Source organism: Vicugna pacos, chromosome 2 (genome assembly GCF_048564905.1).
Source record: "Vicugna pacos chromosome 2, VicPac4, whole genome shotgun sequence".
In the NCBI taxonomy this organism is placed as follows: Eukaryota; Metazoa; Chordata; class Mammalia; order Artiodactyla; family Camelidae; genus Vicugna; species Vicugna pacos.
The window spans coordinates 35869486-35882209 of record NC_132988.1 but is presented as its reverse complement, the minus strand read 5'-3'; the positions used below and the strand labels follow the sequence as shown (position 1 = coordinate 35882209).

The window sequence follows — 12724 nt, the reverse complement described above, 5'->3', positions numbered from 1 at the left end:
CCTTTGCAATGTGACTTTGCCACTTCTCTCACCAAGTGGAGGAACCTCTATTTCCCCATTCTTTGAATCTGGGTCCGTGATGTGACTTGCTTTATCATAGAAGTGACATTAATACAACTTCCAATCCTGGGTCTCCAGGGCTTTGAAGCTTCTGCTTTCATTCTCTTGAAATGTGGTGCCTCCGTGTAAAGGAAATCACGTGGCACAGAGATAACCCGTCTCTGCTAAGGTCCTCTAGAACAGTGAGCTTCCATCAAACCACCAGATGAATGTAGTCTCATGAGTGACCACAGATGAGACTAGCAAAAGAACTGCCCAGGTGAGCCCAGCCAAAATTGCTAACCTGCTGATCATGAGCAAGTCAAACAGTGGTCTCTTTAATCTACCAGGTTTTGAGTAGTTTGTTATCAGAATAGATAACTGATACACTAAATCCATCTCTTGGTGCCTCCATTTTCTTCTCTGTAAAATGGGGATAATAATACTGTCCCAGAGAGAGCTCTATATTGAGAGTTTGGTATTCATTTCAATAGTATAATTCCCACTTCTCCACAGTACGGAGTGAGGCTCTAGCACCAGAATTGCCCAGATCCCAGCAAATTTCTGCCAGCAGCATGGGAAAGTCAAAGGACAGCAGTCATGAAACTGAGGTCATTGATTCACAGTGGCCATCACTCTGGTGGTCCAATTAAAGTGCTCTGATGCACATTGTCACACCATGAGCTGGACAGCAAGCAAGTTATGCCCATAAGGTAATTGGCGGCGCATGTTCATAATCAAGGGAGGTTCAGTTTGGGAAGGATGGGGACTGTGGTACAAAGAAGCTGAGGGAACTGAAGGTCCTGCATTACAAGAGGGAGGCACGAGGCAGTGGGACAGCTTTGTATTAACGCTGGCATGGCCACACCGTGCCTGCAGTCCAGACTGGCCTGGAAAGACATAAGAGCTTTGCAAGGAATTACAAAATCTACAATAGCCCTGGCAAATTTTTTACCACTTAATTCTCCTCGAGGGATGTATTATTGCTTCTGAAATAAAAGAAATCAAGCACTCTTTTCATTTTCTGAATGCAAATGATTAGTTTGGATTTTCACAGTTTGCGAATAAAATAAGTATTTTCATCATAATTATTCAAGATTTTTGTAACAAAAATAAACTATCAACGGACATGATTACCTGAGATTGTTTTGTATAAATGAGTATCATATGTATGTGAGATATTACTAATGTACATACAGTCTTTTTTTAACTCAATCACCCTTATTGGCCACACATCTATTCTACACACAAATGTACCTAACATTTAAAAAAAATCTCTTGAGGCAACATTGGTTTATAACATTGTAAGTTTCATGTGTACAATATTATATTTCAATTTCTGTGTACCCTACAGTGTGCTCACCCCTAAAAGCTTAGTTTCCATCCATCACCATAGAGTTGACTCCCTTGACCCATTTTGCCCTCCCTGCTTCTCCTTGGTAACCACTACTCTGTCCTCTGTATCTATGTGTTTGTTTTGGTTTAGTTTGATTTGTTGATTAATACTTCACAGCTGTGAATAACAATCTGTTTCTTTCTGTTGGGTCCCCTCTAAGTGCTAGGTCTTTTCCACATGGGGTCATTCATTCTCACAGCAGCCCTGTAAGGTGGGCATAGGTTTTCCCAAGCTTACAGATGAGGGAATTAGAGCAAAGAGAAATTAAATAATTGTCCCAACACCAAACACAGTGTTTACCAACCTGTAATGTCTGTAGGTATCTCAATTTCACAAGAAGGTTTTTTTTTTGAATAATGTTAATGTTTCTTCATCCGTATATTGAAAGGGGCTTTCAAGTTTTACAGGTGAAAATAGGTAAATATTAGCTGCTTCATACTGAAATCCAATGGGATATCATCAGAACTGGATATGCATGAATATTTTTGTTAAAATATAGTACTAAAATATAGTAAAATATGTAAAACTTCATCTTTCTTGTAGTTTCTGGGGCTGCACTGACCACTTCTTTGCTTCGTCTTCTAATGGGGGCAGATAGAGTGCAAGGAAATGTAGCCTACAATCTATTTAATACAGTAAACGGTAGAACAGAGTTAGAACCAAGACTGTCTGACTTTAAAGTACATGTTCATTTTCACTGTACCAAACAATCTGACTCTTCTATTTCTCCCAGGATATGAGAACATGTTATAAGGAGACTTAATAATCTGCAATCTTTCTGGGATAAAAGGTGATGTATTTCTCAGAAACACAGCCACAGGGAGAACAAATTTAGTTTTGCATAGATAGATACAAGCAATAAACACTTACTTGAGTACTTCAACATCAATCATTAGACATCCATACTTTTAAGATAGGAAAAGAAGCAAGAAGTTCAGCTTCTGCTAAATCCTTTTTAGAGACAGACTCAGAAGGAACTGCCAAGATGGAGTTCCCAGAGCCGGGTCACTGCCCTTTCAATAATTCCTTAGCAGAAGGAGAAGCCATAGCGCCAGCACCAGGAGAAAGCACCTGCATGGTGGCTCAAGGAACTGAAAAGAAGCATGTAATGGCGGTGGGAGCGGCTCAGGGAGATGCCTGCATCCATTCCAGACCAGGAGAGGTCACCAGGGGAGGCTCTTCAAAACTCTGGTTGAGCTTGGTCCTGAAAAACCTAGCCCAGAGCTTATGCTCTGTGGGAGGACATCAAAGAAATCAAAGATGGAAGACGTATGTTTGGGGAGCTTATAGTTCCCATCAGTCAGACTCAGTCCAGTAGCCACAGGCAGGCAACTCTATTAAGCCCGATCGTCTAACTTGCATGCCTTCCTACCTTCAGGAGAACTTCCTGTCGAGTGTCAAGCATTCCCAAACAGCAGTGTGGTGGCTAAGAGGGCACAAGTACTCCTACTGCACAGATTCTGTCAGTAAGGAGACAAGGTAAAAACACAACCAGTAAAACAAGATTAACACGGTGTCAGCTCCCTGGGTCCCTCAGCCCAAAGAAGACACCAAACCTGAATGGCCAGGTGGCCGATGGCATGAGCAATGGGTGCTCTGCAGGGGAGGACCACCACCTCTACCCTAAAGTACAAGCAATTTTACAGACTTACACAAAGGCCTGTAGCTGGGCCCGAAGTGGGGGCACAGTGGGAAGTCCAGTGTTCAAGTAAAATCAAACTAGGAGGATGGATGAGAAGTGGTCAGTCCCCCAGGAGACAGGGACAGAGACTTGCCTCACCATGGCTACCCACCAGGCTTTTCTCCCCCTGCTCCAGGTGTCACCAGGCATTCTGCCAAGACTCAGGTCAGACGGTGGTTAAGCCTTGCCTACCTGCCCTATAGGAAGATGTGCAAGGTTGCCAGGGTGCCGTGGTGGAGCTGTTCCCCTCATCTCCCCATAGCAACTCTACTCAATCCGAGTCATTGAAGTGGGGGTGGCCCAGGCCCTCCCTCTCTGTATTTCCCCACCAGCATGGGTACATGACTGATACTTGAGCAGAGGATTTCATAGCTTGGGCCACAGTGATGGATTCTACGGGTAAGAGAATGATGTTAAGCTGTCTGGAATCCTCCAGAGCATTTTGCAGCTACCAGGAAAGATCCTCTCTCACCTTCTGATATAAGGAGGAAATTTTTCTTTAATTTTTTTGGAAAATTTTTATTGTAAAATGTATATAACATAAAATTTGTAATTTTAAACATTTTAAATATACAATTCACTGGCATTAATTACCTCACAATGTTGTGCAACCATCGCTACTGTTTTCCAAAACATTTTCATCACCCCAAACAGAAGTCTGTACCTATTAAGCAATAACTCTTTATTTCTCTTCCTCTTCAGCCCCCGAATAATGTGTAATCTGCTTTCTAGCTCTATGAATTTGTCTCTTTTAGATAGGCAAACATGAATGGAATCATAAAAGTTATTCTTTTTGTGTCCGGTTTATTTCATTTAGCAGAATGCTTATTATCAGAACTTGGCTGAGCAGTATTTTATTATGTATATATAGCACACTTTGTCTATTCATTCAACTGTGATGGACGTTTGAGTTGAGACAGAGAGTTTTAAAGAAAATGTAAGCTTATAGCTCCAGGGACCATCTTTCACATACCTGACAAAAGACAGCCCAAGAATGAAACCACAATAAAGAAGGAAGTGAAGCTAGGTACAAAGGGAGACTGGCAAAGCCCTGGAGCCATTGTTGGAGGACCTGGATCCAGCTGTGCTTGAAGCTATCTCTAATTCTGAGCTTCACAGTTCCTTGAGACAGAATATTCCTCCATTTCCTTTAGTTAAAGTTGGGCTATTCTACTCACAAGATTCCTAATAAACCAACCACTGATCAAAGAATATGCTGAGCTATGCTACAGAAAAGCAAATTTAAAAAGATTCCTTTTATTTTCCTACATGCACAATGAAATTTTTCAAACTGTCTCATTGTTAAATCCTTTAACTGTAAAATCCTGTGCCTAAACAGAGAAAATCTTTTATATAAATCCCATTGCTGTTACTGCCCAGCTCTGATGTCCCAAGAGAATTTAGTAATTGTCTTGACCCCTGGCATCTTTTCTTCTCAAAGCATGTACATAATTGATTCTAGGGAGGATCACCCCCAGGCTAGCCCCAGGGCACAATTTTTTTTAAAATTTTACTTCCAAAGTGTTGTTGCTGTTGGGCCTCCCTTTCATTCCTTTCTTTTATTTTTTTTAACTTCTCTACTTTAATGAGACTATTATTTTCCCCCAGCTTTCATCATGACTGTTAAAAGATTTTTTAAAAGCCCCGTAATATTGTTGATTTCACATCAGTCTCATCAAATTAAAATTCCCCCTAGGATTCTGAAGTTTCTGAAATGTTATAGAAAAGTGATGTTTTTAACCATGAATCAGATAATAAAACAGACCAGAAGAAGTTCCAGTCTAATCTGCATGCTCTGAAGTCGTCCAAAGAACTGAGATCATTTCACCAAAAAATAAAATTTCAATAACTTCTTTTAATAGCCTATTTCACAATTTATCATCTTAAAATCTCTAAAAACACACCTAAATTAGTCATGCTGAGTGCAGTGAGTGTTCTTTCTTCCCCTCCTATCCTCCCTCTGGTAAGTTGGTCCTTCCTTCAGGGAAAATTCTTTTTCATGCAAAACCTGATCTATTAAAAAGAGAGAAAGGCGTAGTTCTGAGGAAGCTTGGGAGCTTTGCTTAATCCTGTCACACTCACACCAGTCACTATGACTCGGGGTAAAACAGACTGAAAACCTTGTTGTGGGCTGTGCTAGTTTAGAATTAAAGTTCTAGTTTCCAGGTGAGAGAATCATTCTTCCAGTCCTTCTTTGCCTATCTTAGATCCCAACATGTTCATCATTTTTGACTTCTTTCCAAATCCATTTTGAAAGACTCCGAAAAGGTTAAGGGCTTCAGTAAAGATGTAATTGGCTGCACACAATGAAAGAACTGCTTCAGAGTTCCATGTTGGACTCCATTTTATGCAACCTACTTCTGCATTTTCCAATCATTCCAACTCCAGTTGCTATTTAAAAAAAAATATAATAGCTATATTGTGCTGGTACATGTGACAGGCATTGTGCCATTTAAGTACTTTACATACATTATTTCTTTTAATCTTCAGCATTTGAACTACATCAGCGGTTCCCAACCTGGGCTACAAATTATAACCTTTTCTTTTGGGGAACTTTTGAAAATCTGATACCCAGGTATCACTCAGATCAATTAAATCAAAATCTCTAGGGGTAAGGAATCCGGCATCATTTAAAAAACTCCCTATGTGATCCTCTGGGAAGCTGAGAACCACTGGTCTAGGAGGAATTCTCATATGAGCTGATGAGGAAATTAATTTTTACATTTGACCACCCAAGCTAGTAGTCATCAAATGTGTACTTCTCCCACGGACGCTGCCATTACTTAGGGTATTTTTGGAACTCTTTTTTCTGGAAGAGCTTTTACTCAATTTGCCGGCCACCATTAGAAAGTTCTTTTCACTGCCCACAGCAGGATTGCAGGGGGAGCCACGGAGCTCCGCGCACAGCTGGGAAGTCAGTTCTTTCCTCTGGCTGGAACTACACCCACAGCAGGAAGACAGGGGCATAGAGCCCTGCGGGCTCCTAGCAAAGCCATCACTCCACTCCTCCCACAGACATTCCCCATCTCTCCTTATTAATGCTAAGAACCATAAAAGATTAGAATTAGCACTGATTTTCCACTTCCTTCTGGGAGGTCTTCAGAATTAATCCCCCCAAGCCTCAACTTCACATTTCCCTGTCACCACAAGTTCCACTCTCTTAGACCATCCCTTGGCCTTGATCCCCATACAAGCTCATCCCAAGCTGACACAAACTCCCCTCCAACACTTCCACCATGCTTGGACCACTGTGCACTCGGGAACACTGATATCAACAAAATCCTCTGCATTCTCTGTCTTCTCTTTGAATGCTTCCTTCCCCCTCTTGCTCTATGTGAAACTAGCTATTCCACAAGGGTACAGCTTTCTCAACACCTAAAATATCCAGGACACAACGGCAGATACCTAAGAAATGCTGCGTACAAGAATGACTGGTGGTACTATTAATGACAGTTTAGACCTGGGCAGAGGGACAAAATAGGGTGAGAGAGTACTGGAGCTGGTAAGATATCCATGTGTAAATGCCTAGTCTTCAGATCAGGTGAGAGACTATGGTTTACAATAATGATTAGATACTTATTTCAGAATCATCAGCAAAGAAACGAGAGTCCTGACTATAGCCTCAATGCAAAAATGAATATTGAAAGAAAAGACGTATACTAGGCTTTGGCGACACATTCTTAAAAATTAAGGGTAAATGTGAGACCCATTAAAAAGCAGAGCATAAAGAAAGAGACAGAGACATAAAGATAACAAAGATGGAAAAGAGAAGTTTGTGGAAACCTAGAGAAGAGATAAAGAAGAGGTGGTATATTTATACAATGGAATACTACTCAGCCATAAAAACCAACAACATAATGCCATTTGCAGCAACATGGATGTTCCTGGAGAATGTCATTCTAAGTGAAGTAAGTCAGAAAGAGAAAGAAAAATACCATATGAGATCACTCATATGAGGAATCTAAAACAAACAAACGAACTAACAAACAAAGCATAAGTACAAAACAGAAACAGACTCATAGATATAGAATACAAACTTGTGGTTGCCAAGGGAGTGGAGGATGGGAAGGGAAAGACTGGGATTTCAAAATTGTAGAATAAATAAACAAGATTATACTGTATAGCACAGGGAGGGATGTACGGGATCTTGTGGTAGCTCACAGAGAGAAGGGTGTAATGGTGAATGGATGTATGTTCATGTATAGCTGGGGGATTGTGCTTTACACTGGAATTTGACACAAATTGTCAAATGTGATTATAAATCAATAAAAAATGTTAAAAAAAAAAGAAGTTTATGGAAACATAGAGAAGAGAGCAAAGTGTTCTGGACCACTACTCAGAAGTAAAATGTATTACCCTGAATTCAGCTGGAAAAAATAGAACACGTTCAGTCAGTGTATTTGGAGGAAAATGCAAGTATTGTGAAGAAAGAAAGAAAAGGAGACGAAAGAAAGAGACAAAATGAAGAACAGGCTACAGATAAGGAGAGGTAAATTCCACGGCCCCAGACACACAATGGGCAAGTTCCCTGCTAGAGTCCAACCAAGTAGATCAGAGAGTAGAACAGAGACGGAACTTCCAAGGCCTGACTCTTACATGCTATGGCAATACAACTCCATCCTCATATTAGTGATAAAAGAAAAGTCAGAAGCAAATGCTATATATCATTCTTGGGGGAAGCGAATCCCTACTCCTGCTCGCTCTATCCTGGAAGAAGTTTGCAGGGTACTGTGGGAATGAGCCAGTTGGTAGGTCGAAGATAGCCAATATTAGGGTGGTAATGCAGGGTATATGAAGGAGATTGCACATCAGCTTGCCTCAATGATGGGCAACATTTAGATGCTGAGGATCATTTGTATCTCCTTGCGAGTTGCATGTAATTCACGTAAATAAACTAAATATTTATGGATACACTTTGTCTCCCCTGTTGTTCATGGTGCCATCACTATACAAAGAGGAACTCGATGGCTTAGTATGCTGGGTAACAACTATGTGGGGTTTTTTTAAAGGCCTAACTTGTAGCTGCCAATTTCCATGGTGTAAATACTCTTGCCACGAGCAATTTCAAGCCGACAACATAATGTCTCCAAACAGGGAACTGGGCAGAGATGTGCACAATGCACTCTGTAAGTCAGCACACACTAACTTCAGAGAGTCAGATGCAACTAGGCTGGACTGGGGCTGGAACAATTCACTTTAAAAAGCCCTTCAGCCATAAAAAAGAATGAAATATTGGCATTTGCAGCAACATGGATGGACCTAGAGATTATCATACTAAATGAAGTAAGTCATACAGAGAATGAAAAATATTACATGGTATCATTTATATGTGGAATCTAGAAAAAATAATACAAATGAATTTATATACAAAACAGCAAGAGACTCACAGACATAGGAAACAAACTTATGGTTACCAAAGGGGAACGGGATGAGGGAGGGGTAAATTATGAGTATCGAATTAACAGATAGACATCACCAAATAAAAAAAAAAGATAAATAACAGGGATATACAGGGAACACAGGGAACTATATTCAATATCTTATAATAACCTATAATGGAAAATAATCTGAAAAAATATAAATATGTATAACTGAATCACTATGCTGTACACCTGAAATGAATACAATACTGTAAATCCACTGTACTTCAAAAAAACTAAAAAGCCCCTCAGGAGATTCTCCATACAACCAAGTCTGAAAAGTGGTGCTTCTCAGATTTTCATGTGCATGTGAGTCACCTAGAGACCTTATCAAAATGTAGACTCTGACGCAGAAGTCACCTTCTGTCCCTAACAAGAGAAATGAGTGGACTAAAAGAAGATAGAAATCGTCATTTCCAGCTCTACCATTGTCAGAAACACTTTGTAGAGAAGTCACAAACTGGAAGCCCATGATTTGTGGCCAAACCCACAGAGAGGTTTTCTGTCACCCAACTGTATTTTATTTTAAAAATCTGAATTAAATGCCAACATTACAAAAATCAGGATTCCCAGCCTCTCTGGGGAAAAAAACCATAATTAAAGCAACAGCAATGACAACAAAAGAAGATGTGCTAACTCTGGGCACACACCTGGCCTGGCCTGCAGAGATCCCGCCCCCGGGAGGCACCCAGTCGCCCTTCTGCCACTGTCACCTCCTGGTAGTCTTCACTGCTTTGTTTATATTTCTGACCTTACTCCTGAAGGAATTTCAGGGGTGTTCATATCTTAGGTTTTACAGAACTTTTAATACACCTTTTTCTCTCCAGTTGCACTAGTGTCTCATTTCCCCCCACATTCCCCACGTGTAAACTATATATTCTTGAAATGCCTTCCTTACGCAGTGTCCTTGGACTCTATTACCTTCTTTCTTTCCTTCACACTTTATTATTTTTTGGGGGGGAGAAGAGGAGGTAATTAGTTTGATTTATTTTTATTATTTATTATTATTGTTATTATTATTTTAATTATTTTTAAAATTACTATACCCTCCCCCCTTCCTCCACACTTTAGGTTGACCCCCCATTCCTGGAAGGCACTCCATCCTTTGCTGGAACCAGTCTGAATTCATCAAGATCCCCACTTCAGTGAAGCCTTCTTGACTCTTCCACACTCCATAGCAGAGTCCTCTTCTATTGAATCTTAGTTTTGCTCATGGTGGGGTATTTTCTATTTTCTGAGGCCCACAAAGCCAGAAATGGGCTTTTTTTTTTTTTTCATTTTTGTATTCCCAAGGTAGAATGCTTTGCCATATAGGAGATCCTCCAAAGTTTCATATAATAATTGCTCAACACTTAGATTGTAGTCCCTTGAACTCTCTTTTGTTCATTTATCAAGGGAGTTTTGCAATTATTACTCTCTCCTGCAAAGTACAAGTTAATTCTCTTTGCACCACTATCTCTAGTACCCTTGCAAGTTCTCTCCTCTCCTCTGAACTTCAGCTTTGGTGTTGCTTATTCAATTTACAAGAATCTTTATTCTATAAATCTGGTTCGAGATGAACATAGGCTGTCTCCAGTTAAACACTCCTTAAAAGAATTAACACCTTACATTTTCATGGAATGATCAGTTTTTTCAAAGCACTTTTTCTAAAACACTTTATCCTCACACTAACCCTGAAATATACATAAACAATGTATTACCATTTGTCAGCATTTAGAAGTTAAAGTGAGATGTCTACCATTTATTAGGAAAACAGAAAGTTTGAGAAAAATCATGGCAGTGCCCACCAGAGTTCTCAGGAGGGAAGGTCCACCGTGCAGTCTTCCCCAGGCGTTGTTCTCCGATTATAAGTGCTAAAAATTTGCCTCATTCCATTTCCAAGCTTCCAGAATCCTTAATATTTGATTGAAAAACTAAGTCTTGACATGTGGAATTAACCTATATTAATGTCAAAGTAATAATCCAGGTCTTTTGATTCCCAGTATAAAACCCCACTTTGCTGAACTATGTTCATCTTTACAAATGGCATCATAATCAGCCAGCAATACAAACATGCTTCAGAAATCTGCCTTCACAAGCATTTAGAAATTAACTCTGTGGAGTTAGCTGCACTTGGCAACTTCAGAATGTCCAAGTAGAATGATTTCATCAGAGTGCATAAAAAGTTTGTACGTCAACTTATGACTCTGCATTATGTGTCACTTTCAAGCCAATGCTATGTACTCTGATGTTTAGTGCATTTGGGAAATTATTTACATCATAGACGAGATGGGAATCAAAGATTTTAGCATCCTGATCTACTAACAATAAACTTAGTGCAAATTAATGAAAAAAAGCAACACCAGAGAGATAAATTGAAGATCTCAAATTGGTAATGATAGGGTGAAAGAAACACTTGCTGTGAGAATAAAAGTAATTAGCCAAGGGGTGGAAACAGCAGAGCTTGAAGACAAATAATAGTTCATTTCTCTCACATTCCCTCTATATTTCCAGCCACTTTCTAAGAATTTTGATGTGGCCATAAGAATACACCAATCCATAAAAGCACAGGTATAACCAATGCTCCCTCCTCAAGGTACATCTTAAGCACTGGTGCAAATACACTCAATGACTGCTTATGGATTACAAAGACACACTCTAGTTGTGTCTCTTTGGAAGGACTGGATCATTTGGTGAAGTGCAGTGCCAGTTTTTCCCCACACACTGCTCCCAACAATGACTCGGAATGGTTCTCTGCCATTTCTGCTCCCCTTCTAAGGAAGGAAGAGAAATTAATTTCTCCTCCTTTATCAGTCGAGACACATATTTTGTGTTCCTTCTCCCTGTGTGACTCTGTTAATGTATTTTTTAAAAAAAGGACAGTCCAAGATTTTTATTCTGCAAATGCATTATATTTGTTTTAAAGTTTAATATGTGTGTGTATACATATATATATATAAAACTTCAAAATGGGAGAATGTTGGAGCTTTAGTTATTTGAAATATTTTATCTCACTGTTATTTTAAAAAATAGGGGGGAAATCCTGGTAATTATGGAAAGGGGAGCTGAAATAACTGAAGAGTGGTGCGACTTCCCATCTTGTTGCCCTGAACCTCTCCTAAGCATCTCCCTTACTTCCATCTCTAAGCGATAAGGAGAAAAAAGCTGGAACAGAATCAAAGGCAGCAAAAAACTTATCTCCAAAAGTGCGCAGTTGAGAAAGTTCTAAGAAAGGGCACTGGATTCATTTGGCACCAAGAAAAATACAAGAAAATCAAAAGAGTAGGGTGTATGTTGGGGAGTGAGGGGACCTGGAAGGTTGGGGACTTAGGGGAGAAGGAGAGGGCGTGGACTCACCTCCCAGCCAGTTGTCGGAGATGTTCTGGAGTATAGTGACCGGGATGCAGAAGAAGGTGATGAGCAGGTCGCTCAGAGCCAAGGAGCAGATGAAGATGTTGGTGACGGTGCGCATGGCCTTGCTGCGGGTCACCACGTAGACCACTAGCGCATTGCCGAAGAGCGCCAGGGCGAAGATGAGCACGCCGGTGAGCACGAAGGCCAGCTTGGCGCGCCCAGGCAGCTCGGGGGTGTAGACAAGCGGCCGCAGCCCGTACAGCGCGATGAACTGCTCCCGCGTCAGATTGTGGTCCCGTAGCAGCCGGGAGAACTGCTCCGGGGTGATGTTGAGCGACTGCATGCCGCGCGCGCCCTGAGCGCCATCCACTGTCCGGGGCGAAGACTCGGCGCCGCGAGGCGCAGGCTGCCGGGGGACAGGCCGGGCCAGCCTCCGCTCCGGACTCGGGCTCGAGGGGGGTGGGGCTCCCGCTTGCACCTCGGATGTTCGGGAGAAGGAAAGCAGCGCAGGACTCTAATCCACAATCAAGTGGCTGGAAGCCAAAGCGTGGGAGGCTATCCCATTGACCAAAACTGTTCAGGTTCAAAGTTCTCTCGCTCTTCTCTGCGGCCCTCTGAGTGCCGGAGCACCGCAGCCCCGCGCGACGGTCCCCCCGCCTCTGGCTCCCCGGACTTCTGGTGCGAGGACGGCGCACCGGCTCCGGAGCGGCAGAGGGTGGGGCTGGAGCTCGGCAGCGCTCCACTCACTCCCCGCTTCAGTGGCGTGGCCGCCGCCTCCGCATCCTCACGGCGAGGGAACCTCCTCCCGGGCTTCCCATTTTCTGCGCCCCCCCCCCTTTCTCGTGCCCTAAGTCA

General features: G+C 41.7%; 1 protein-coding gene across 1 annotated transcript in view; it reads right to left on the bottom strand.

Annotated features, from left to right (window-relative positions):
* Nucleotides 1-12497, bottom strand: part of QRFPR (pyroglutamylated RFamide peptide receptor) — a 42753-nt gene extending 30256 nt beyond the window's left edge. The window contains exon 1 of the mRNA XM_006219025.4: nt 11873-12497. Within this exon, the coding sequence (XP_006219087.2) occupies nt 11873-12212 (340 nt within the window). The 5' untranslated portion in view covers nt 12213-12497. The remainder of the gene's footprint in view (nt 1-11872) is intronic.
* Nucleotides 12498-12724: the final 227 nt, after the last annotated feature.